The sequence below is a fragment of the Platalea leucorodia genome, assembly GCF_965183815.1.
Source record: "Platalea leucorodia genome assembly, chromosome: 8".
Lineage (NCBI taxonomy): Eukaryota > Metazoa > Chordata > Aves > Pelecaniformes > Threskiornithidae > Platalea > Platalea leucorodia.
Genome location: NC_138830.1, coordinates 20,417,088 through 20,444,607, shown reverse-complemented (window position 1 = coordinate 20,444,607; position 27,520 = coordinate 20,417,088). Strand labels below are relative to the sequence as shown.

Here is a 27,520-nt window from a genome sequence, read left to right as displayed (position 1 = left end):
TTTGCACCTGTTTTCTGAATTTCTGCTAATGATTTTTGATCCGAGCTGTGCTGAGAAGCCATTCCTGAAAAATTCTGATATTCACAATTCCTCCTCCTTTAACTTGGTGTACAGCCTTTAGTCCCCGGCTGCAGAAACAGATTTGTAGTCACGTTTTCATACTGATTAGTACCTACTCTCCCCTGCGCTCCCTTAGAGGTGAACCCCAAATGGACACAGTCATTGCCAAGCTGCAGAAATTCAGAGTAACATTAACTGACTCTGTAACGCCCTCGTAACTTTGCTGTATTAGTACTGTTAAGTTTTAAAGTTTTACATATAGAGAAAACCTCACAGGCTCTTTAATAGCTCTAATTTTGTCATTTGCATCAAATACCTTTCTGGCAAGGGAATCAGCAAACACAAGCGGTGGCATGGTTTCCACTTTTTGTGACAAACACATCAAAACCAGCTTCAAAACCTGTTTACAGCAGTCCTAAGGTAAGGGATCCTTGAGACATGTTGCGCAGAAGCTACTTTGTGGAGGTACCTTTGCTATCATGTGGCTTCATCATGGTGTATGGGCTTCCAGCCGGCTTTGTTGTGGCTTCCATTTCCATGCTAAACATCGGGCCAGTGACCCGAAACACAGGCTGGGTGATTCTCTGCAGGCATCCTGCCAAAGCGTTTTGCAGGAAAGGAACCTGAGACACAGCTATCATTTAAGGCCAATTTATCTTGAGAATCAATGGGCCTTTAAAAATTCACCAGCTCACATATCCTTTTCAGCGATGGTGGTTAACTGTTTTGTGCTCTGATTCTGTGGGCTTTTGAGGGAACCTTGCTTTTCAGCATATGATGACATATCCATTGGTAAGAAGAAACTAACGGCCTTTACTTTACCCCTGGAGAAAAATGAGAAAGCATTATAAGGATTACAAATGTATAAAACGTGCAAAGAAAGTAAAAAAATAAAACCCAGCAAGTAAAAGGCAAATGCTTTCAGCACTTGCACACTGCATGGAGGCAGGATTTCATGCCCTGCTGGGACAGGGTTCGTACGGTCTTCCCAAGGGACCAAGCATAGTGTTGTCTGCCTGTCTGCTGGAAGCATCTGCCTTTTTCCATCGAGCCTCGCATCTCTCTGTCGGTGCCCGATGCGTGTATATGTACGGAGCTACGCGCGTACAGAACCCTTAGGGTGCACGTGTGCCCACATGGACCCAGGGCGTCCTTCAGTGGCTTTATATTTGTATGCATCAGTACCCAGCTGCTGCAAGCGGGTGTGAGAACAGTGGCTTCCAGGCGGTGAGTGTGTACATGGTAAGTTACACCGGCTGCGAAAGCAGGGGGAGAAACGTGCTCTTTTATGTGTCCCAAAACTAGTTGGTTTGGCAAGTAAATGGATTGGGTTTTGCAGAGCTTTCGTTTTCGTTCTGACTGTCCTCTGCGGTTGCTGTCAGCTCACTCAGGCCCTTGAGGAGCATGAGAAAGGAAAATCATGAAACTATGAAAGTATTTATTGATGGTTACTGGGGGGTGTCCTGCAGGGCAGAGGACCGCCGCCATTTCCTTGCCCCTTCTCACCTGCCAATTAGACCTCTCCCACTGGAAGGTGGAACCATCAAGCCTGAACACCCCAATAGTGACATTCGTACCAAACAGGCCTTGTAGCTTTTACTATAATAGCCCTGAAAATAGTTCTCAGCCTCTCTTATCCTGCCTAATGAATTCAAATATTTAGTCTTCTTTTTCTTCACCGAAAAAGTAGGAATTGAGGTATATATAATGCTTTAGCATATACGAATCAAAATGTTGTAGTCATGCAAATTAGTGATGATTTGTTAGCAGTGCTGTTATTTTATTACTGGGATGCAACTGCACTCTAGACAAATCCAAGGTGATGCTTCTACAGAGTTAATTTTAAAGCAAAAATATTCAGCATCACATACAGGATTATAGCTTTGGAGCAAAATGTGAGAAAACTACAATAAACAAATAATAGGAGAACCTGACATGGACCAGCATGCTGGGAAGCAAAAATGTCATCGCTGTAAAAAATTGAGCTTAATTAGCTGCTGAACTCATTGCCGCAAATTATCCTACTAGTTAAAAGCTTACTAAGATTGCTGTCTGTGTTAGACCTTTGTGTATATAATGGAAACATCCACCATTATGACCAGAAAATATACTAAACTTTTTTTTGCTATAAGAAACACAAACCTTCATGCTTCAGGGTATCAGCCAGTCTACTGAGGGTTAGGTAAAAAGCTCTCTCCATAGCCATTTCTTCTCCTAAAGCAGCCAACACTGAGTGGACGTGAGTCACGGTGTCACGCTCGCTGCTGTTCAGAGCTGACAAAGCAGCTCTAAAGATAGCAATAAAATAATCATTACTGTTCCTTTGGCCGCTGGGTAACTGGTGCTTTTAAACCTGTAGGTCCCAAGGCATTAGCTGTATAGATCTACATTGCTATTTTGATTGCTTTGAAAGCTCTTTTCCCCTTATGAGAAAGCAGCAGCGTTTGCCGTTGCTGTCCCTGCTCCTGCACGCTGACCCTGTGTTTCCTAACACGCAGGCTTTCCATGCGAGCTGGCTTCAGGGCAAACCTCTCAGAAGCGTTTATGTGCACTGAGAGTCTTAAGTTTCCCTGAACCCAGCGGAGCATATGCTGAAATCCAGAGTTACAGGGTCAGGGTGCTTTTGAAAATGATACGAGTTCCCTACCAGGGACTAAATTTAGGTGTTTAAATGCTGTATAACATCTGACCCTCAAATGTCCTTACAAGAAAACCTAGGTACCTATGAAAACTTGACCCCGTTGTCCCCTCCAGCCTCTCAGTGAGGAGCTGGGCTCCTGACTGGGTTTGCAGGGGGAGCGCGAGGGGCTGCGCTCTGGTCTGCTCTGAGTACGCGCTGCTGCGCGAGGGGGGTACAGAGTAAAAGCTGCCGTGCCGTGCCATGCGGACGGGCACGTCAATGCAGGCAACACAACCCACTACAGCCGTGCAGCCCCTGAGCAGAGGCCGCTGGAGTCCTGCCCCGGGACACGCGCGGGCAGGCAGACCCATGGACTTGTCCCTGTTCTCCCTGCTCCCACGCTTTGGGGCCACTTGGACTCTTTTTCTTTTGAGCACGCCATGATCAGCACTAAAACCAGCAATCTACATGGATTCCCAGGGTGCAATATCAGCATGAGGAGGTGACTGGGGCATTAGTATATCAGTCTCATTATTGGTGCTTCTACCTTTGATTGTTGCCCCGTCTTGGAAAGCTTCTCATCAATGAGCAGAGACACTTGGGGCCTGTCCAGCAGCCCTTTCACTTAATTTAGAAGCCGTCCTGAGAATATTTTTCTCAAGGCTGAAAGCATTAACTTGTAATGCTTCAATTACAGGGGAAATATGATACAGTACATCTAAATCCATGAGCCATATTAATCACACTTTCAAAAGCACAGCTCAGAGTTCCTTGATATCTCCATGCTTTTCATTCAAAGTTTAAAAATCCTTTTCAAACTTAGCTTGTCAGAACAATGCATCAATCTGCACAACTTTGCCTGGCTTTAATGGAGAGAAGATTTCAACCCCCTTCCCTCTCCCCTCAGCCTCTCCTTTTGATAGTAAATTTAAACGGCTAACGCTGGCCATCCTCACACATTGCAAGGAGGAGCAGGACAACTTACCCAAAAGAGGTCTCATGCCTGCTCCACGTGCATATACATTCGAACAAAGATTTTACCAGTAACGAACTAAAACGCAAAGCAATGTCCATGTATGTTCTGAGGTGAAACCTGCAACCAGCCCAGGCCAGTGATGCTGTGAAGGCAAACTGAACCTACCTGCACTTGTAGACATGCTCCTGAAACAGCTTCATTTTGCTGGAATGACTGTAGGAGAGACAGTTGGCCGGGGTGTTTTCAAGCCCTTTCTCCTCTCCGCTGGCGAGCTGCGGTGCAGCAGGAGGGGCGGGTGGCGGGGCACTGCCCGGCGCGCCCGGGAGCCCATTGCTCGCAGGCCTCTTGCCGGCCCGGTGAGACCTCGCGCTGGAAGGAGCGGGCGCTGGTGAAGCGGTGGAGTAGCGCCGCACTGTCATGGTGGCATCTGAGTAGCAGAGACAAAAGCAGAGCTACGAACAATAACAATAATAAGGAGAATTCAGATATCCTCGATGTGTTTTTAATCACTTTCTTTTGGCTCAAAAAAGTTTTGTACGTGGGGAGGCTGAAAGGCAGAGGAGGCCAAACAGCCCCTTTGGATCCCACCCTTTCCACTAGAAGGCAGATGGAGAGGAAAAGCCACCAGGTTGGAAATCACCTTGCACATCTTTCATGCTCACCAAAAGACCAGTCAGCTATTCCCAAGCTGGCGATATCCATAGCCACCAGCAGCTCCAGTTTAAGAGACCCTCAGGTTGGTAACCTGACCACTGGGCGCAGGGGGCTTGGCAGTAGGCGTTATTCGACTGCAGCACTCATCTAGCTTCACGTGAATCCACTAGTACTGGTCAGCCTCTCATCTCGTTCACTTTCATAGACTTGTCTCTGTCAGAACTTGTGGGGGCATTTCTCCACGGCCCGGACCTCTCCAGGGGGCTGGCTCAGAGCTGAGGCTCGGTCAGCCATCAGACCTGTGGAGCACGTGGGCTGTAACGGCAGCTGCAACTCGTAACGCACACCATACTGATGCCAAGAAGCTGTGTTAGTGAAGCAGTTTTCCAGCAGACTGGACATGACAGACACCAGACAAGGAGGCGACAGGCCTCAAGCACAGACGATACCTAACAGCCTGATCCTGCCAATAACCGCATCCAATTCTAGATAACTACTTCTCACCAAACAACATTTTGCTCTAATTCCTGCTTCATTTAATCCTCCAGAAGTCCCAACCAGACTTCTATAACTGAGGAATATTTCCATTTTTTCCCTCCGATAAAACCATGAAGAGAGTGTATTCCTACACATTGCCCCCCTTCTCCCTCAGCCAAAACTAACTGCATTATCTGCAAAAAGAAACTGCACATCTGGTGTGAGGTATGCAACCCATCACTATTTGTTACTATTTGTAAAGATTTTCTCATCTTTTACTAAGGCAAGAGAGTTTACATCATGATTACAGCTGTTGGTCTTTTTCTGTCTGGAACAGACGGGGGACAGGCACGGGCAAGATGGTAGTCCTTGCCCATGAAAACTCAAAGCAGTAAGTCAGATTCGGCTTAAACAAAGGCAAACTGAACTCTTGGAGTTGAACTCTTCGCTTGAGCAGCAGTGAAATACTCCACTAAGCTCAGCTTGGGGGATGCAGGTACCCCTCCTAAAAAGATCACAGAGTGAGACACCCGGTTAAGGTCATTTTGGGTGTGGGCACTGCAGGAGGCCAGAGCACTTCCATCAAGTTAACCAGACAGACAGCTAGTGGCTCATCTCCCGTTCCCTGCAGACACATAACAGCCGGCTGGGAGATCCTGCACGGGCAGCACACGTGGGTGCCATGGACAGCCCTGGCTCTTCGGTACCTGTCTGCTCCTTTGGTGCCGGAGCAGGATTGGCCATGATGCTTCCATGCAGGAATGCTGGAGAGCCAGCTGGTCCTTCCCCATCATTGGCAAGGCTCCTCACGCCACCGTTCCCACCTCCTCGCGCTGCCTCTCTCTCTGGTGGCACAGCTCTCTGCCCGCAGACCTGCAGCTCTCCCCTCAGGGCCCTGTTTTCCCTCTCCAGCTTGTTGATTTGAGAACGCATCTTGCGGATGACCTGGAGGAGGTGCGCGTTTCCCTCCATGGTCCCACGCCGCGCAGCAAGGCTCCCCGCTCCCCCACCAAAGCGCCTGCCCTGCGGAGAAGCTCCTAAGCTGGCGGCGGGCAGACCCTGCCCTTAAAAGCCTCTGGACAATAGGAGTCCCTCCCCGCACGCAGGGCTCGGGCCAGCTCCCGCCACCGGGAGGGCTGGACTGAGTTGTCAGGTTACTAAGACAGGGCCCATGATTTATTCATTCAGGGTCTCGTTTTTCAGAGCAGAGCTGGCCTCTTACACGCTGCACAAATCACTGTCAACACAATATCACTGCATCATCGGAAAACCCTCCCGCCCCCTCGCTTGCCTCAGGCTTTGGTTTTCTCCAAAAGGACCAAGGAGGACAGAGCCCATTTCCTCTGGTTTACCCGAAAAGGCCAGCGATCGCCTCCGTGGCACAGAGGGAGGGGCTGCCCTTTGCTGGGCAGCAATTCATCTCTCCCTTAACACTGGCCGAATTACTCATTTTTGCTCTGCGCATCTGGAAGAGAATTAGCAATTTCTCAAAGGAAAATTAAATTTCCAAATGAAAGCTGATACAGTGCAAGACCCCTGCTATTAAAAAAGTACACCAACTGCTGTGATGGACGAGCAGGTAACCTAAAGCGCTCCTGAAAGGCCGCAGCAGAGCCTGCTGCCCCTTCCCAGGTGCCCAGGGAGGCTTGCTGGAGTGGAGCGCCTGCACCAGCATCCCAGGAGTGTAAGGAGAGACAGACCGGGCATGAATCTTGCATTAGGAAGGGAAACACAATCCTCTGTGCTGCTCTCATCACCTAGTCCCTAAAACCATCTTTCTGCTGGCAGTAAAATGCAAAAACCCATGGAACATCCTCCCCCCCTCCCTCAACTTACTTCAAAATACAAAACTGAGAATGCCAGAAAGCCAGCAGGAAAATAATTTAACACACCTTTTACTTTGAGACCATTCACTTTCCAGTAGCTCAACAGTGACTCGGGAATATCTTAGAAAAAAGGCCTTTCGGCTGCATGCACTTCACCGCTTTGCTGCCGGAGGCTGGGGGAAGAAAGGAAAGCTGGTGTGGGATGCTCAAAACAAGAGATGACTCAGTTTGTTTTTTCCAGAGGGTGTCAGAGGAGGGCTATCGTGAGGAAGCCATCGGGTCTGTGAGGAGGCATTGCTGCCCAAGCAGCTACCGGGAAGTTGGGCAGAAACTGCTGGAACTGAGAGAAAAACAGGGATGCAGGCAAGGAGCTTTGCCCTCGGGCATGTTCCCGTGTGGGCAATGCTGCCTTCTCAGGAGCAGCATCCTCAAAAAGTGCTTCATAAGGATGAAGTCGTTCCTGTAGTTCACGCTGTGCTCACTACCCCCCTCTGACCTACAGCAACACGCTGTGCCTAGCCAGGGCAGGTGGAACTTGCTGTAAGACCTGCAGGAATATGCAGCTATGCTGATTTTTCCAGTGACACAGGCACAAGTCTGGGGACCGGGAGCCGCAGGAGTCACAGGTAGCCCTGCTGTCACCTCCTGGGAGCCTCTCTCAATTCGGGCTGCATGCAGAGCGGTGAAATGAATTTGAGTTTTCAGGCTGCAAACAAAGCCCACAGCATCCATGATCTCTCATGAGATCACAGTGCAAGAGGAAGAGCACGTCAGGCCCTGCTGTGTTTCCCCTGCCCGCTGCGGGGCTGGCGGCAGCCTGGGCTTGATGTGCTGGCATTCATTTCGGCAAAGCTCCTGGTGGGTCGTGGCTGTACTCTCTCCAGCCCATCCTGATTGCATCAAGAAGCAGCAGCAGCTTATGCTGAGTTTTTTCCTTCCCTCCAGCGAGGTGCATGTTGCTGAGGGCCTAACAATGTACAAATGGGAAGGAGTGGGCAAAGCTGGGCTCAGAAATGGGCTTGGACCCAGGCTTAAATGTGCAGGTGTCCCCGTGCTGGGGACAATGTGTGGTGAGCAAAACTGCTGGAACCAAAATACAAATCCCCTCCATTTTGGAGTCAACCAAGGACTTAAAACATAGCAACAACCCTCCAGTGTTGGTTTCAAATTTATATTTCTGTTTCTCCAGCATGTGGATCAGGTACTGGAGCAGTGACAGCACTCGTGTAATTATAATATTGCTGCTGATCCCGCAGCTGGCAGGTTTGGATGGGCAGGGGCTGCTCGCCAGCTCAGCAATGAGCTTACCCCGGCTGCAACTGAAGACATCTGCTCCTCTGATCCCACGCCCGCCGCTCCACTGTAACCGGACCAGAGCGGGCACGGACCTTTTGTTGTAGCAGAGACTTCCGAGGAAACGGCGTTTGTCTTGTAACCTCGTACTGCTGCTCTTGCTGAGATTCCCTCCCAGAGACCGACAGGCAGGGGGAGGAGATGGGTCAAGAGTTTTGGACAATGAAAACCTGGCAAAGCTAAATTTGCTGGCTGTGCTGGTCACCATGTTCACCATATGCAGACAGAGCTCCATGCATGCAACTTTGTATTTGTAAATTTGGTGGGGTCCAAAACGTGTGCCTGCGCTGCCGGACCTGCAGGGCCACTAGCCCGGGGCAGGGCTGGGCAGCTCCCGGGTGCTGCCGCTCCGCCTGCCGCAGGTGGGAAACACGCTCCTGCCTCTTGGCTGCGGCACGCTCGCAGGCTGCAGATTTTGACTGGCCATATGTTCAGCGTACCTTCCTGTGCCTACAACAAACAACTATAGCTGTCTTGTTTTCGCTCTGAAATACTTCAGCTTAACGTCATTTAATAGAAAGGACAGAGCTTCTCACACCTGAGCTGCTTTGGCAAGTTGTGCTTTGTAGGATATTGAACGAGGTAAAGTTGTATTCACCTTCAGCCCTGCCCAAACCTTTTCACCAGGAAAAACACCCGGCCACAGAGGTGGGGTTCCTGGCAGCTGCCGGGCTCAAGCAGCCCCCCAGCAATACCTGCATGCGAGCGCCGGAGCACGTGCTGTGATTCAGTGGACCGTAGGAACTGCATACCAAGTAGCGCTGCAACACAAAACTTGTGAACAAAATGCAGAAGCCTTGTGGAGCAGCTTCATACAAAACCGGGAGGAGCTCAGCTCTTTATCCTGCCACTGCCTGGCATTCTGCAGCTCCCTCCCGCTGCCTGGCACGGCGACGTGGGACACTCGTGCCTGTATGTGGCTGCGGCAGGGGGTCCCTGGGGAAGGGGCTACGATGCGAGCAGAGAAGGCACGTTGTGAAACCTACCATCAGCAGAAAATAACACCTGCACAGCTACTGCCATTGCTGAACAGCTTTTCTAGCTGTCTCACTTGCCAAATCTGCTTTCTTGCTCCCCTGAAGGTCAGGGAGAAAAAAAAACAGAGAACTCGTTGCTACTCCAGTAAAACCAATTTTTTTTTTTTTTCTTTTTTTTCAAATCACAACATTTTGTCCTTGAAAATCCATCAGCAGTAAGTGCATGGATATTTTCTAGACATGCTGCAGCTGGATGTGTATCGTGCCTCCCAGTGACACAGGAGCCTCTCCGCCAGAAGACTGAGTCTCCCCTCTCTGCAGCTAAACCCGACTGGCAGAGCACAGGTACCAGGCTTCAGCTTCCCACAAAGCTGGGCAAACACAGCGCTGTAACATCCGCACCCTGCACTAGCACGGCGGGGGCTGCTGCCCCGAGCTGAGGCTGCCCCTTCCCACAACATGGGCTGCTCAGAGCGTGGCTGGGCTGCCACAGGTTTCAGTTTGGGGGAGGAGAAGACGGAGGCAGAGGACGAAGGCTGAATGTGCCTGGAGGTGGAAAGTCCCTTTCTGATAGTACTTTGCAATAAACCAACACCCTTCCTTTTTGCCTGGCATCATAACTCCTCCTAACCCATAGACTTCCATCCTTATGATGCTCTGCTCCCCCTCCGATGCACCTGCTAGCTGCTGCGCCATCACCCCTGCCTGCCGCGAGGCACCACATCACGTTGCTGAGGACCAGCAACGCTGCATCGCATCTCCAGCCTCGCTGGGAGGGGCTGGAGGAAAAGCACAGCAGCCTGCCCGCCCTGACGCGTCACTCGGGGTTACCTGGGGGTGAGCGCGGCTCGCAGCTCCATCATCCCTGCACCAAGCCCAGATCTCCATCAGGGCAGGAGTCTCCAGGGAAGGTTTGCTATTAGCAGCCACGAATGTCAGCAATGCTGGATTTATTCATCCTATAAAAATAACCAAGCGAAAGCGTAACAGCAGCACTACTCAGGGTCAATGCCCAATTCTTCCTGTTGCCACTGCGCAAGATCATTGCCATGCCCCGAGTCCTTGCTCGATTTCTGAAGGGACTCAACAGGTGTAATGTCAAAATTTTATCCCATATTGGCCTTCTCCTTATTTAATTCTCAGTGGCTGCCCCATTTTCAGCAAGAGGTAAACCTATCTTTTTCCCTGTTTTCGATTTTAATTTCTCCACTTTCACTCTGCTCAAACTTTAGACATTTAGACATCTAAATTGTCCATAGTCTATATATGCTTTACTTGGCCAGTCCTATTGCTTGAGGCTCAGCAGAAGGTTTGAAATCAATGCTCTGCTTGATTGATGCATTTTCTTCCCAGCACTTGAATAGCAGCTTGAACGCGGTGGGACATGCGACATGGGCTGCAAGGCTCTTGCTGACCCGAGTCCGGCGTGCTGGCAGCTGCTGTAGCTGGCATCAGTGTCCTGCAGGTGCTGCTCTGCCAGGCCAGGTCGCACCTTGCTTTGAATGAATTTCATCTGCAAATGCTCAGCCACGCAAAGAAATGCATCCTTGTTGTAACGGAAGGGTTCTATAGAGAGGATGTTGCAGCACAAATTGAGTGTGTTCCAATACTTGGACAAAACAGCTCAGCCTCTAAAGTTTGATGATAACATCTGTGATACAATTTCCTAACGTGCCCTGGCCATGCAGTCCCCGGGGAGAATGCTGCTGTCAGCCCCATCTTGCGTGCCCCCACCTGAGAGGTACGGTCCCGTGGGGCCGCCGCTCCTTCCTTGGGTCAGCCTAGGCTCCTCGCCAGGGCTGAGCTTCCAATGCGAAGGCAGGTACAGGAGCTCATACAGATTTCTACAGCAATGCCTCAGGCCTACACCACAGCAATCAGCTAATTACTGATTGGCTAAATTCACTGTGGGGCTGTTTGGAGTGCCCCCAGTTTTAGCTGTGGGAATACCTCCACCTCCTCCGAGCTGGCATCGCTGTGCAGCCGAACAGAGGAACCCAGAGGCCCATTTTGGTATGTTCCCACAACTACAAATGTTGAAAAATTTCCATACTTACTCTGAAAAGTGTGAATTTTGGCTCCAAGCTATTGCACAGTTGAAATCTGCTATTCCTAAGCCCCTTCTGAAGGACGAGGGCAAGGTATGCCGGTGCTGGGGCACCCATGTGAGTGGGGTGCCAGTGCTACCATGCCAGCAGGCAGGTGGCTGCCCTCCCTGCTTCGGGATGTCCCCCAGAACTGGAGCCCACCGGCACTGTGAAGGAACCCCCTTTTTCACCCATCCAAAAGGGCCAAGACGGTGCCCTCGCACACGCGGCTCTGCAGGGGCACAGCAGCAGCGCCCATAAAGCTGCCCCAGCCAAGGGTGAGATGCTCGGGCGCCCGCCGGCACATCTGCCGCCTGCGCTGCAGCCAGCCCCGCCACCCTGCGCGGGAGCCGCCTTCCCAGCCGCCGCATCTCGCCAGGCCGGGAACAGCAGCTGACACGTGTCGCTTCTGTACAAAGCTGTTTTTTTGAGCGCGCTTGGGCAGCAACTTCCCAGCAGAATGAAAATTACCCAGTGGATTGGCAGGATGAGCCCGAGAAGGTGACTGCAAGTCTGCATCAGCGCTCTCCTCTTGACATTGAAGTGGGGAGAAGTGCGGCAGCAAACGGTGTGGGAGGGGGACACGGGCGGCCTCCGGGGCATGGATGCGACCAGCAGTGTTTGGAGAGGAAGCGGAGAGCGGTGAGGACAGACCCCGTGGAAACGTTCACTGGCCTCACGTGTAGCCGGGCGTGAGAGAGTATAAAGCTGGCTGCTTTTTATGCTTGAATGAAATCTTGCCTTACACTCATGACTAATTAAACGCTCCCTTTCAACCACGTCTGAGCGGTGACTTTTGCTCACGCTGGGTGCAGCGAGGCAGTTGTGGGAAGCGAGCTGCACAAGTTCCCAGAAAGAAAACAAGACGGCAAAAATCAATTAATGTTTAAAGCATTCTCAGGTTTCATAATCTAATTAGATAACGATGGCACAAAGAAAGTTATTTGATTAGTCTATTTAACAGGTAATGGTTTAACTTGTTAATGCCCATTAAACGTCCTTTTTCTTTTGCAAGGACCATTTGCCTGACTGTGCCTTAACCCCACGTGTAGGCAGAAAATCCCACACAAGCCCTGTTAAAAGGAGCCCCCACGAGCACCCTGCTCGTTTCAGCGGCTGCAGGGAGCCAAGTCCCTCTGCAACACGCTGAACCTCTAGCTTGGCGTACACAGCCCAATAATCTTACTAGCGTTGCTTTGATTTTGAGTATTTGAGGTTTTTGAAAGGGGTCTGGTTTCCAGCAGGGGATGCTCAATACTTTCCAAAAACCAGGCTTAACCTGAACATGGGAAATAGAAACTCCGAGATACATGAGTCACATCCGAAAACCTTGGCTACGGTTTTGGACTGGGCTGGCAGTGAAGCAAGGCTATAGAAATGTTTCGAACGTTTCAGGGATCACTTCAGGCCTCCGTATTGCATTTCCAGGCCTCTGGGTCTCTCTCCCTTTAAATGGATCCTCAAGTTAGTCTGGAATAATCAGAATTAATCTGTTTTATGCCAGCTCCCTGCAAGCACAACATATGCTACAGAGTACAAAACCATGCCTCATGCAAGAAAATCTATATGCCCAGCTGGGGATTTTCATAACTAGGAGCATGCAGCTGGGCCCATAGTTACCTGCACAGAGCTTGCGATAGCTTTCAAATTAAAACAAGCCATCGCTCGTGGGAGATAGCCTCATGATTACGGAGCAGCTCCAAGCAGAAAATCCATCCTCAAATTAAAAATAATAATTATTTCATACTCAGTTTTCTTTTCTCAAACAAGACATACCATATAAAATGTATGTGAGGCTATTTGTATCTATGTAGCTGTAAGATGTCACACCATATGCAATCTGTGCAAATACATCTAAAACGTGACTCAGAACTATAGGAACACTACGTGGCATTTGCAGGTCATGAAAACATATTGCAGGGCAGGAAACACCCTCACAGCTGTTCTCCGACAAAAACGAACGATTATAGCTAACTGAAACAGCATATGGGGAGCACAGCTTAAAAAGCACACAGAAAATGCATCTTCTATAAAGCTGGGGAGTAATTAATCGGAAGAAAGGGAAACGTGCATTTCTTTGCTGCTCTTCAGGGAGAGATGTTCATACTGAGAACTTCACGATCACTTGCTTTCGTGAGTAGTTAAGAACCACATGAAGAACCTCAACAACCTGGACAGAAAAGTCAATAATTATGATTTCAGTTTTGCATTACTGAGAATTTTCCAAAAATACCTGTACATTGTCAACTTAATGAAGTGTTACAAGCAACCCCACACCTATCCCATGTGGACCACGACTCCTGGGCTGAAGGACACTCATTACTCTTAACTCCCACCCCGCCGGGCCTCAGGGGTGCTCCCGAGGGCATGGGACGTGGGTGGCTGCCCAGGATTGACCCCAAACCTCTGTTAGGCAACTTCCCCGCAGGGGCTGCAGCACCTCCTCCTGCAGTGCCATGAGCCTGAACTGCTCGGGTGCCAATGTTTTTGAATCTTGAGGCTATACATGTAGAAGAGACATAGGACCTACTAACTAGGAGACTCAAATGTGCTTTTTACCATTCTGCCTTAAAACCGCTCATACTCTTTTGTCCTGATAATCTAGACACTGTGACAACCTTCCCCTAACCCTGCTGGTTTCACTGTACTTTTTATTTTTTCCCATCCCCACATAGTCCAACACGTGCCTGTAGGTAGGAAAGTTACTTGGTATTTTTCATAGCTAATATTTCACCCAGGAACCGTGCTGGACTTCTCTTGAAAAGAATAATAATGTTCTCATTTCCTCCCCGAGCTGCCCTGCGAGCCGATGGCTGCCCCGAGCCGCTCTCTGCAGGCTGCAAACAAAAATGTGCTGGAAGGTCCCTGTGCAGGGGAGAGCGGCGGGTGCCCGGGCTGGGGTCTGCGTGCTCTGCCGCTGGCTGCAAGCCCACCCTGCCATGGTGGCTGCCTGAACCACCACCCCATCCACGCAGGGGCAAACCCCGTCCAGTGTCTGTTTTCCTTCTGATGTACCTGCTGCTGCATGCACTGGGAAGAGGAGGGCTGGATTTTGCAGCAAGCCTTGCTGGGGTGAGCATCGCCGTCGGGGGCTGCCGCAGCCCCGTCGGGTGCTGGTGTGCCCAGGGAGGGCACGGCCAGAGGGACCAGCCTCATTTGGAGCAAACTCCAGCACATTCCTGATTTTAGTCATTTTGAAAGGAAGGCATTTATTTGGTCTTTCCTAAGGTTTTCCCTGCTTTTCCCAACTAAAATTATTTATTCTGTTCAGTTTGAATTAGCAAATAATTTCAGTTGTGTTTTCCAGTAAGAAAGATTATATGTTTGAAGTACAGGAGAGATCTGACCCAGCCCCGAAGGAGCAGCGGGAGCAGAGCTGTATGAATTGCCACCACACAGGGTTTGTAATGAGGCAGGACCTAACGACCTTGCGATCCCAATGCCCTGGCCTTGGCAGGTGCTGAGCTTGGAAACCGGACTGCTCCAGCATGTCTGATCTCTGGGAAGCACCGACCCACTGTCCTCAGCTTCGGGCATCTTTACATCTGCATTCAAGCTTCGATCTCTCTCATGAGCCTTGTTCTGTCCTGCGCAGGCAGCCCTGCTGTTCCCATCAGAGAGCTCACCCGGGAGCAGAAGCCAAGCGGGTGCTCTCCTGCAGAGGAGCTACGGCAATTTTGGAGCCCGAAAGACTCACAGGCAGGCTTTCTCTCCGCTGTTGCACAGCATGTGCTCACCGGAGCGGGAGCTGTGCCCTTTGTTGTCAGGAGGTATGTACTTGGGGCCACCACAAAAGCAAAAAAAAAAACCCAAACAAAATAACAAAAAGAAAATAATAGCCAAGAACGCCAGATTTCCAATTGCTCTGTTTTGCCTCAGTGGGCTCTTACGTGTCGGTATAGCTTGCTGTCCCTTTCTGTCTCATGGCAGCAAAGCTCCAGGATTTTCTCGTAGGGTTCGCTGGGAGATCGCAGCTCGGCACACTGCCCACAGCTCTGCAGGCAGTCCCGAGAGCCCCGAGCTTCAATAGCTCCTGGTGCTTTCACACCTTCTGTTTGCTCCTTAGTTTCTGCTGCAATGACGAGTGCTTTGTTTCATTGTTATTGTCGGCAGCGTTTCCAGCTCCTGCGTCAAAACGGGTTGGAGGAAATAACGCATAGAAACGGACAACACAACCAGACCACTAATCCCTACAACTGCAGGCAGTGCTACACGGCCCAGCAGCCCTTTGCGCTTCCGCAGCGATGCCCTGAGCGTGACTGACACCCAGCAACCAACAGCCCCCCCGTCAACTGCCCACTGCGCACCCCGTGTGCGCCGCAGCTGCCCCGGGAGAGGCAGCAGCCCTCCTGCCTTCTGGTGCGTCCCGAGCGCGGCCACGTCAGGTCCTTTGGCAGCCCCTTACTGCAAGGAGAGGAGGCGGAGGAGAAGCTCTGCCTGCTCCGCGCCGCAGCCTCCAGAAAGCAAGGCGAGGACAGCAGGAGCAGGAAACCTGCGTGGGGCCGATGGGTCTGGGCCCAGTGGTTCCTGCTCGAGCAGCTCGTGCTAAAGCAGAGGGGATGCAGCGATGGTGAAGCTGAAGGTCCTTCCTGGTCATGATCATAGTTCTATGTGGGCTTTGTCTTTTGGATTAATTTTATTTATCTCAATGCAATTCTCTTAAATGAGAAATGCATTCTAGTTCTGGGTTTTTTTGGTTTTTGTTTTTTTTTTTTTTTTTTTTTTTTTTCCTTTCTTTTTCTACAACTTTGGATGCTTTTCTCAAAATCCCATTTCTCTGTTCTCATTTGATATTTGATTTTAACGTCCTGGGTTCAAAATTCACTTCACGGCTTTACTTTGCTCATTGTGAATGCATAGCTGATTATTTTTATGATAATCTAAATATTACAAGAAAAATCTTTCACATACATACCAAACTTGTTAAAAATTGGTGAATGCATTAAAATCCATAGCAGATGCTTTTAAGATATCCTTGATAGATCATCTGTCTTGAAGATTCACCCCCCCATATTAGTTACAGCTGAAATACTGAGTAGTCAATTGCCAGTTTTAAAAATGTTCAAAACTGAAGTAAAACATACATGCAGCCTGATGTTTCTCAGGACACATGGGACTACGTTTTTCACACAGAGATCCAAAAATCCACGTTCAAAGCTATGCATGAATGTAATTTCACTTTTTCCCAGATCCAGGCCCGTGGCTGGGCAGCACAGGGGCAGTGTGTCTGGAGTACGAATGGTACCGATCATCCTCCTGCTTCTCATTTGGAAATTATTAAAAAAAAAAAAAAAAAAAAAAATCATCCCTGTTCAGATCAACATTACATTGCCAACGTAACATCTTTCCAGTGAATGTTAAGATATAATTACCCTGTAAGGAATGATTCCTATTAAACATTTAATACATCTCCCTCTAATTGAAATTTAAGCCTTTGGTTGTGGTTGGGTGTCACTAAAGAAGTGATTAAACATAAAATATGTATAATGCTTAACTCCTTTCAGGGTGTTGGGATAGCTTCCACTAAGTAACAAACATAAATAATTTATTTTGCACTCTAAAAAGTTTTTAAAGTATCTCAATTTGAGGCTGGCGCAGGAAGATCTTCCTTAGATGAAAGGGAATCTTTCACCAGCTTCGCCTACAGCAGTGGGGGGATGAAAGCCTCCTCGAGCTCAGCTTCGCCCCCCGCCCTCCTGGCCCTTGTATCCCGTTCCCTCGCAGGGCTTTGTGCTGCCCCAAACCTCCCCCTCTGCCACCTGCCTCTCCTCTGGCTCTGGCTGCCTCGCAATATTCCTCTTCTCTGTCATAGCTTCTCAGCCTGCGCTTAGAAGTCTTCTTACGCAGAACTATTTGCCAGGAAGCTATAATGGAGAAAAAAATGTAGATATTCCTCTTACGCAAGTAATCTGAATGTAAGAGAGCTGAACATGCTGGAGCATCAGCAAGGATACCAACAGTAGTCCTAAATCAAGCACTTGCACATATGCATGATTTTTTTACCTATTGTTAATAATCTTGCTCATAGCCTTAAAAATCAGTCCTTGTCAAAGTTTCATCTGTAAAGGTAAACACCTATGCAATTCCACGTTATCAAGAAGTCAGACAAAGACTTGAAGAAGCACCGGCAGTTTCCCTGTCCATTTTTATTTCTTTTCTTCAAGCAGCACAATTTGACTGCAACATTTCTCACCACCACCTTTGCCCAGTCCCCTGGGACACCTGTGCTCAGGCCACCGAGGCCCTGCCCATCCTGCAGTAAAAATAAAACCTATGAATGTCAGCAGTGGGAAAGCGCATCTGCTCTTGTACTTGTTTCCCTCCCTAAACTGCTCTTCTCTGTGTGTTTTACCTGCCTTGAGCTGATTGTTTGCACATAAAATAAGTGATGGAAAGTTTGTTCTGTGGTTGTTTTAAAATTGTCCTAATATTTGAAATAAAGCAAGTCCAGAGAATCATTTTCAAAAGTGACTGAAAAATAAACCCAGTGAAATAATTTACTAGAGAAAACTTCAGCTCCGAGAACAGCCGACCATGTTTTTGTGGTTGCCTTAGACAGAAGGAGTCTCAGAGTGGAGCTTTTGGCAGAAAAAAATTGGTGTAGACCTCATGTAATCCTAAGAGTTTGAAAAGCAGTGATTGTATGAAAAGAGCCCTTTCTTACAGCGCCTGCCCTGTGGCATGCAATGCCCATCAGGCACCAGCGTTTGTAACAGCGTTCAGTTCTGTGAGGGCTTCATAGCCCACAGATGGGGGTGGATGCAGGATTCAGTGCTGACACATCTCTCCTCTGCAGTTTTGGTCACTGAATTTTATGGCGGTGAAGGGCCAAACCCCATCTTTGTAATAATCCCACAGCCTCACATGCCTTCTGCATTTCTCTCATTCTCTCCCCTCAAATACTAGGCCAATCCATGGTTTAATGCTTTGTTTTGTCTCCCTGTTACTGCCCTGGTTCAAAGCTACTGTTTGCTAATTGCTATCATGCGACTATGCTGAAAGCGCTTGAACACAGCAGGAGAGGAAGAGCCATCTGGAGTAAGGACCCAGCTATGCTCAAGCCTGAGCATCTCTAACACCAGCAATAAGGTAACAGCCAGAATATGAGCTGGATTTTCAAACCCCCAGGGCAGGCTGCAGAGCTGGTGGCCTAAAACAAACCAAACCCCACAGCCCTTAAGACTTACCGATGAAACTCATTTCATGTGCAAGCTATTGAGAAAACAATCCAGGGATCTCCTTACCTCTGCTTTACAGACCACAGCTTGGCTTCAGACCAGCCTGGTGTCAGCTTGAAACATTCCCTAGGTGCAAACCATGCTTTTGCAATCTAGTTATTCCCAAAGATGTCCAACAGACTTAGTTGCTCCATTCTTGTGAACATTAATTAGAAACAGTCTGTCTCCAAATCACCTTGATGGCTTCTGAAGTACCCATCCACAAACACAAATCATAGTAAATGCAAAACGAGTCCAGTGAGACCAACAAACCGAGGGACAAGAGGGCTCGATGCTCAGACTCACCTCTGTACTGCGGATTCCTGCTGTCACCACTGATGACTGGTTCCTCCCATATATAACTTCATCTACTGCTACATATAAAGTACAAAGCAGGTTAAAATTTGGGCCAGAAATCATTCCTTTTCAGCAGACTATTGGTTTTGAACAGTGCAGTGTCTGAAGAGCCGAGCTGGGCTTTTCCAGGCGAGGATGAGGAAGGCGCCTGGCTCCCTGTCCAGCCGTGCAGTCGATGCTGGTGTGCAGCGCATAGGTGAGAGCTTGCGCTATTTTCAGTCACAGGCGCGGGCTTACACTGCTACTGCACTAACGCTGGATCAGGGCCCATCCCAACCCATGGGGTGCCCATCCCAACTGCTCCCCTCCTTCCCCTGCCAGGAAAGAGCACCATGTGGGTTTCAACCCTTAACAAAGATTTGTTCTGAAAAATCCCACATGTGCTGTTAGGGAGACACGGCAGCAAGCGCTGGGAGCACGTGCAGCACCAGCAAGCAGGCAGAGACTGGATAATGGCACTTTTACCTTGCACATATAGATAGGGTGAATTTAGAGGCCACCCTTGGCTCTTGCCTGCAGGGCCAGGCTACAAGTCTTGAGACTCACCAGTTGTGAACTGGGGGTGTCAGGGGAAGAGATACAGGGAAAGGAGACAGTAGGGCAGAATGAAGCAATACACTGGAAGAACCCTCCTGGCATCCCCACATAGGAAGACATAGCACTGGCCTCTGACCTGACCGAACACTCGTGAACCTGTAGAGGCCGCAGGGGAATCACCAGGGTTTCTCCAGGCAAAATGAGCCACAGCTTCATGGAACTGTATGCATAGAAGAAAGGGATCCAAACATACACACACGACGAGCAAGGACCCCTGAAAGCAGGGATTTTCTATGGGCAAAGGAATGAACATGAAGGAGTGTGGGAGCGCCGAGGTTAAAGGGAACTCGTAAGAGCTGGCAGAACTGCGCCACCTCATCCCAACATGATGCAGACACTGAAACAAACATCTCACTAGAGACAAATGGTTTCCCAACACGCCTCGGGCAAAATCTGGGACTATGAACTTCAAAGGAAGAACAAAGCTTCCTTGGCCTCAAGGAGGAGGACTACACCGAGCCCCTGTTTCCCAGCATGGCCTCAGTCTGGGGCTGTGGAGACAATCTGAAGCCACGCTCTGCAGATGGTCATAAATGTCCCTATCAGCAACCGCAACACAGCAGACAGCCGGGATGATGCAAGGGACATCCTGATCTCCACCGCTCTGAAAAGTGCCGACATGGGAATGAACCAATGCACAGACCTTCAAAGAGAAAACGTTATGGACGCTTCTATACACATACACAAATATTTTAATAGAATGGTAACTGAAATGTTATCCATATTCTTAGTACTGTCATAATTAACTAAAAAGATATTTTTTAAATTTTGTAAAAATGACATATTTTACACATCTTCTATTTACAATTGCAATATACTTAAATGTTATAAAACATCCACTCTGATCTTTAAAATACATGTGTACTAGGACTTAGTATTAGATATATTATAATTTATAGCAAACTTAGGGTTTGCTGTGTACCTATCTGTTCAATGGGAATTTCATAATAAGCCTGGCTTAATAAAGGCTGCTCAAAACCAAAAATCAACAACAAAAAGAGACAGGGAATGTGCAAATATTGGGGCAGGCAAAAAAATAAAAAAATATCAAGCTTGCAGTTTTAAAAAATAACAGCGTGAAGACTTCCAATAAATTAAAATCATAACCCACAAATCCTTTTCCTGGCATTGTCCGTGATCAAATTAATTTTCAGTACTATTAATCTAAAAGGAAAAAAACCCCAAACAACACCCCCCTCAGCCACCCCAGGTCTTCCCAAGGCCGTGTGTTCCCCACGCCGCAGTCAAGCGTCAGGATTTGCCGGGGTGGTTGCTGCTGGCACAGACGAGCTGGCTCTATTGACGACTCGTGAATAAGTGCGCTCCATTCCTTGCTGTTTTACTGAGTCCTCCTTGTATGCAATCTTTTCATTAAAAAACAGAAAAAAATATGCAACAGTGAGAGAGAGATGAATAGTTTGGGGTCTGAAGTGTTCATTGTCTAACCAAGGACTTCCCATTTTTTATTTATTACACAATGATACCAAAGATCTGACAGAGGAAAAGGACCTTTGCCCAGGGACAGCAGCGACAGGAGGCTGCAGCGAGAGGGAGGATGTCCTCTGAGCTGGGGGGATAAATGGGGCTGGGGCCACCAGCTTCTGCCAGGTGTGCTTCATGGGGTTCCCTGAACGCTGCTTCTCTAACAACTCTCATACAAACACAACTGAGAAGTCACCTACATTTTATAAACTCAGCAGACACCTGCACTAAGGCCAACTGACCGTGGTACAGACTGGCCCCAGCTCTGCCCACGCAGTCATTCGGGGCACGCAGCATCCCCACCGAGCTTCACACACACAGCAGCTGAAAAAATATGTCCATTAGGTGGGGTTTGGACCAATTGCCAGGCTGAGGCTGTAGGCAGAGCTGCATTCTCGGGGAGGAGCAGTGGCAAAAGCTTGCTCTGCCCTGTCCTACATACAGGCTTTAGCGAGAAGGAAGATTTTTTTTTTTCTGAAGAAGTTCTTTTTAGCCTTGGTAATAGCTATTTTTACTACTTACTTCTATAAATACAGACTGAAAACCTGCCTTCTTCCATGGGGCACTATGTTGAAGCACCCACAGCAGAGACATGGGCCATCCCCACTGACCACGCAGCCATCAGCAGTGGAAAAGAAACCTCTCCCCTTCATAAAGCTCCAGGCAAATCTTACACCATCAACCCATAGTTATCCCTGGCTGGGGTTGCAGGTCAACCACACCACATTTATAACTCGGGCAGATATGACCATGCTGCCTCCACGTACAGCTTTAGTGCCTGAGCCAGCAACTTCGGCAGCTCTGGGAAGGAGCTGCTCCCACGCTGCGGGTGGGCGGAAGAGCACCAGGACTCAGGCACTCCCTGGCAGCGCCCAGCAAAGCCAGGGAAGCTGCAAGGAGAGCAGGGCAGCATGGCAGGGCAGTCCAGGCAGCCTGCTGACTTCACCCAGCCGTGACTCAAATCCAACGCTCTCCCCAGGGGTGTCAGAAGAAGAGAGCTTGGGGCGGCTGCTGTTGCGCTGGGCTGTACCAGTCCTTCTGAACCGCGCGCATCTGGGTTTGCACGCTCTCCACTGCACCCCAGTGCGGCCTCAGCCTGCGTCCCAGTGTACGGCCACGGGCGGCGTGGTGGGCAGGGCTGTGAGAAGGGGACCACACCCATGGGACAAGGGGGGCTTGGCTTAATCAGTACCTTTCTATGCCATTTGTCCCTAGCCTACTACTGTCTCATGCTTTTGCATTAGGAGGCTCTTGTCGAGCTGCCCCACTGACTTCCCCAAGTTCACAACTAGGATCCTAAAGAACATGCGTCTCAACACTGCTCATGGACAATACATCACACGTATATCTTGTCTTTTTTTTTTTTAACTCCCTGAGCAAGGGAGTCATTAGGCATGAAACTAAACAAACATACCAAGTAGAAAAACCGACAAGTGAGGAAAGTACATGACATTAAAAGAAAAAATAGATGTAAGAAAAAACGAACATACCACTTTTGGCTATAGTATTGAGGGAAATGTTAGACAGGGAAGAAGAGAAGCTGTATAAGCAAGGACCATGACAGAGCTGTCAGAAAAGAAAAACAAAACAAAACAAAAAAAGAGAAAAACATACGGTGATGAAAGAGTCACTGTCAGTGGGTGAGCAAACAAAACCCTCTTGAATACGACAATGGGAAAGATGGCAGATCTTACCGGTGTAAAGCACACAGCACAGTTACCACAGAGCCTCAAGCTTTCCAACTGTGAGATAAACGTTTCAGCCACAATTTACAGCATGTGATTTCTCTGAGGCAACACTCTGCTCAGAAGTAGGGAGTTCATGCATTCATTGCAAGAGGAGTAAAGTTTTCCCAAAAAGCCACGCTGCCTGGAAAACTGGGCTGTCACTTGTAAGGCTGCCCCACCGTGCTGTAAGTGGGAGACTGGTTTTCAGCGTGGACTTCCAAATTCAGATGGTTTTGGCTGAACAGATGACGATTTTGACTTTTGCTGGATGAACTCTTAACATTACGTATTAACTTATGTACATGTAATTTTGTACTATTTAGTCTTTTCATTTACATGAAGAAAACTCAGAGCTCTCTGATATAAATACAGGTGTGAGTATTTAATAGAACTCACCAAATATGTTATGAATGCTGAAACTCAGGCGCTGCTTATGCCTCATTTAAGTTGACCATACATTTTCCATTCTCGTGGGAAATGGTAGCTCACACGAGACATATGGTACTGCCTATGCACATTGACTGGCAAATAACTTCCATGGGAGAGGCATGAACATTGAGTAACAAATTATACCCTTAATACTTACATACTTAATATAACAAACAGTGATAAATATTAGATATGATAAACTTACTGGAATGATTGAGGTTCACAAATCTTTATACACCTGAACAGGAAGGGAGAACAGAACAGCAACTGCCACTGAGCTCGACCCCCACCTGGCATACACCAAGCCTTCAAAGCAATTACACAGCTTTATACTCTGTGAAAAACTAGCTCGATTCCACAATAAGAATAACAATGGGCCAAAAAGTCTGGTAAATTCTTATCCTCTTCACATGTGAAGATGATTAATAGAGCATCATCTAATGGGGTGCCAATTAGACACTTCTGTGAGATGCCATCACTGATACCAATGGTTAAACAAAGTAACTTCTGCACACAAACAGTGCTTATGTATGCTATAGGCAACTGAAAATGCAGTGCAACTGCTAGAGAGTAAGTATTTCTCAGGTGCAAGCTAAGGTGGCCTACACACAAGCATGCAGAGAAATAATTAAGCATGATTTAATTTGCACTTTAGTATGCAGAATCACTCAATATTTAAATTAAAACAGAAAAAATAATAAAACATATCTGCATAGACACAGCCATAGAATAGCTGCAAGTGTGCACTGAAGTCCAGTTCAGTGTTTTGGGATGCATTTCATATAATGTAGCCATGCACCCTCATCCTTCTGAAGCTGCTAACAGCTGAAATAAGAGTTTTAACATGGCATGTATTATGACAGTGTAGTTAAATATAAAAAAGAAAGAAAGAACTCTTGCTCTGAAAGCTGAATACAAATAGAAACTATAAAGATATCTCCTCCAGTTATAAGCTAGGTCTTAAAAGCAATTTACTGTTTTAATTAAATACATCACAGCTGTAGGATAAAGCAAGCAAAGCATAAAACACTAGTTTAACTGATTATCTTTCTACGCCTCTAGACCTCAGTCTGCATTTAGCCTCACGAACATTCAACTTTTCAGTATGTAGCAAGACAGGTAAGAAGACCAATCTTTGTTCATCAATCAGATTCATTATACCTAATACAGCTACATTAAAAAAAAGGGAGGGCGTGGGGAAAGGAGTAACCTATGTTTTCTTAGTGACTGTTGCACTGCCAGGTTTTGCTTCTAGTATTTTGCTCTACAGCTTCATTTGTCGCTAGAAGACATAATTAGCCACCCCGTTCAGCCCAACCAGCAGCAAAATAAATGAACTAACCTGTTCGTTCATAACCGCAGACAGCTCGCTGAGCATATCCTTATAATGAGACTTCATCTCTCCCTGATATTCAAATTGGTCCTCCTTGATAAGGCGTTCATTGACATCAAGAGCATGTCCACATGCTTCTGCAAATTGCCTACAAGCACAAAACCACAAAGAACAACCATACAAATTTTGTAGTAATGAAAAATATCTATCTATACATATACACATATGTATCTATCTATCTTTACATATACTACTGTACCTCTTCGCCCCCTTGCAAATTATACCTTGTTAGAAGTGAATTTCAGAACTCATCCTCAGATCAAGAGGAACATAGGCTACCAGGATAGCCCAAAACTTCAGTTAATATTTTCTTGGGAATGACTTGTAAGATAGGGTAAATGCAAACGTAAATTAGCCTGGTTCAATTCAGCCTGATTTCATGTCACACCTACTCATGCTACTCATACTATGCAGAGGGTGGAAAGTCTAAACATAATGTTTACCTGAAGATTTCCTTCAGAAGCTTAACTTGATTATCAGGATATCTCTTAGCATTTGTCTCTTCAAGAAAAGCTCGAGCATAGGCCATTGGTCCAGCATTTACCTGGGGGAACAATACACAGCTTAGGTGCAGAGAACAAGCAGTTTATTGTCATTTTCTCGTGTTCCATGGCTTGGGGACTGGCCTCAGGCAACCGAGCCTGTGTGAAGAGCATCACTCCCTTTGTCACCTGAATGAAACCTGAAAAGTTTCACTGAGGAAAAGGGAGTTGGTCAGTCTTGCACAAACTGCAGATCTCTGCTGGCCTTTGAAAGTCCTCAGCTAGTTAACCATCTAGAAAGCAATACATTTGAACACATTTTAATGAGGGCAGCAGAAATACATGCACCTCTCACCAATCCCAACTTCTCTAAATAGGAAATGACAGAATTAATCCTAACAAAACTCCCTTTAAAGCATCTGCATGCTTGGCTGTGTGATGGGCTGTATTCTCAAGTGACACATGATCGTCTTGTTAGAAAGGTCTTAACATTTATTTAGAGAAGATCTGACTGAAATAGTTATATTTCCACATAAATCCAGCAGTCATCAAAACTTTCCATTCCCTTACATTTTTTAGAGTGGGCTCCAACAGCACTGGAATACAAGATATGACCAGAAATATAAAACAGACAAAACATGTCTGGAATGATGAAAATCAGAATAAAAATTTAGGTAGATGCACTGGAAAAAAAGGCAAATTGTCATTACCTTGACACTGACACTTCCTTGGAGTTTGAGCTGCAGTCGGATCATGTCCACTTCTTCCATTGTGCAAAGCTGATTGAGCTCTGAGACTTTTTTGGACATCTCATCAATTGCTACTTCGATAGGGTTCAGCTCTGTGCTGGTTTGGCTTATGACTTGAATACGCTTCTTCACATAGGGGAACAAGTGACTGGCTACTCGAAAGCAAGAAATGTATCAGAGAAACTCACCCAACAAGAATAGTATTTAAGAAAGCAAAACACTTAAGTCAAAGTATGAACTTTTGACTTTGTCAATCTCTTTATCAATCTATAGAAATTAAGTCTTAATCACCAAATAAGTGAAAGTGACACAGCAGGTCCAAATTGAATTTTGATGTACCTGGTAGTGGAAGAGCATGTCCTTTTGCATTAACCACTGTTTGCTACTGAGCTCTGTCACATCCACATGGCAAAAAGCTCTTACCACTCAGATTTTAGAATCCACAAATTTCCTCTTCTGAGTTAAAGCACCAAATGATAAGCCCGTACCAAACTTCAAACAGCTCAAAACATCCCATCAAACATGTTTCAAGTTAGAGGCAGGAGCCTCTAGTTTAGCTGAATTGGGTATTGCTCACCCACAAATGAACTACTATTAAAACAACATCCTTAAAGAAGTACGGAGTTACTTCTAGAATTCAACTTAAATACTGCTAGGGGAGCTGACAGGGGAATTATTCATCGTCAAAACCTCTTCCTTCCAGTCAAGACCTTTTCACAGATCTCAGGAGTCTGGCAAAGGTACAGTTACGGCGTATTAAGCCTGATCTAAGCTAACAATCTTTTCCCAATTGCCCCACACACTTTGGAAGGCCTCCCAAACTCCGTGTCTGCCCTCCTCCAGTGAGCATCTGCTGCCCGTCAGCTCAGACGTAAACGAGCTCCAGCTTACAGGGGGGCTGTCTCCTTGGAGAGCAGGAAACCCAGGACTTCCAGAGCTGGAAGCATGAGTCACAACCAGGCACGGCAGAGAGCCAGTGATCCACAGACCGCAGCCAGACTGCACTTGTCCTCTGCACAACGCAGGCAGCGGGCTCTGGAGCAGAGATGCTGAGCAGGTACCATTCCAGCCACCCAGTACCTCTGCCCAAGCACAATTAACTTCCAGTGTTCCTCCAGTCATACCGGTAAGCCTTGCTTTCTTCTCAAACTAAAAACACTTCTTCTTATGTAAGAAGCAACTGAAAATATATGACTTTATTCGGGGGGTGGGGGTGGGGAGTGGGGGGAGAGATGTTTCCTTTAGAGAAAAGCACTGAGGTGAGGCAGGTGCCAGAGGGCAAAGTAGGGGAGAAGAGAAGGTCATCAAACTTCCACCTAATGCTGAAGATGGAGCCAGGCTGAGAGCAGTGGGAGCTAGGGAAAATGTTCTGCAAGAAGAACAACCCTCTCTGTTTTTGCCAGACATACCATAACAGCTGCACTTTCAAGTCAGTGAAACTAGCTGCTTCAATACAGATCACAAAACACCTACTGCTGCTCAAGCACTTAAAAAAACCACACACAAGCTACTCCTCCTTTCTTCTTCTTTTAAGTAAAGCGGTGTCATGTAACAAGATGCCCCCAGACATCAGTGCCTCCTTCCTGACTTGCCAGAACAAAACTTTTAGGCGACTACGCCTGTACTGTAAGCAGCTTTCTTCACTTTGCCCTTTGGGGGAAGCAGATGCACTGAAGTTGGTGGGGAACTGGATTTTCTGTCACTCAGGAGCCTTTGCTGTGAACATCAGCCTCTCTGCTCACGGCTGCCCATGAGAATAACGCCTCCATCTCAGACAGTTTCTCATACTCCAAGCCAAAATTCAGACCGGTCGAGTTTCAGTAGTAGTTTCACGAAGGACGCCTCTTTAAAAAGAGATTTCAATGATGATAAGGAACTAAACATTGTCTGTTTAATATGACTCAGTAAGAACAGACATATCTAGTGCTCCTGACATTCCTGTCTTAAAATGCTGATTGTGACCAATGAAATGAAATCTTACCTCTCACTTAAAAAATTCTATATAATGTATCTTACTCCCCTTTGGAACAAAAATTCGTATCTGCTAAGTTTTACTC

General features: G+C 47.5%; 2 protein-coding genes across 8 annotated transcripts in view; both read right to left on the bottom strand.

Annotated features, from left to right (window-relative positions):
* Nucleotides 1-751: 751 nt before the first annotated feature.
* Nucleotides 752-5,759, bottom strand: CCDC195 (coiled-coil domain containing 195; the record flags this gene model as incomplete). The annotated part of the gene is made up of 3 exons (XM_082319051.1): nt 752-884; nt 3,822-4,083; nt 5,495-5,759. 3 exons carry the CDS (start codon nt 5,757-5,759, stop codon nt 752-754), a joined length of 660 nt encoding a protein of 219 aa, XP_082175177.1.
* Nucleotides 5,760-20,001: 14,242 nt separating this feature from the next.
* Nucleotides 20,002-27,520, bottom strand: part of DOCK10 (dedicator of cytokinesis 10) — a gene marked incomplete at its 5' end in the record, with an annotated part of 165,167 nt that continues 157,648 nt past the window's right edge. For 6 of the 7 annotated variants that reach the window (XM_082319272.1, XM_082319273.1, XM_082319270.1 and 3 more), the window contains 4 exons: nt 20,002-20,565; nt 24,182-24,320; nt 24,676-24,776; nt 25,425-25,615. In XM_082319272.1, the coding sequence (XP_082175398.1) occupies nt 20,446-20,565; nt 24,182-24,320; nt 24,676-24,776; nt 25,425-25,615 (551 nt within the window). In that variant the 3' untranslated portion in view covers nt 20,002-20,445. Of the gene's footprint in view, nt 20,566-22,173; nt 22,250-24,181; nt 24,321-24,675; nt 24,777-25,424; nt 25,616-27,520 lie in introns of all 7 variants that reach the window. The other variant, XM_082319276.1, reaches the window with a different exon arrangement.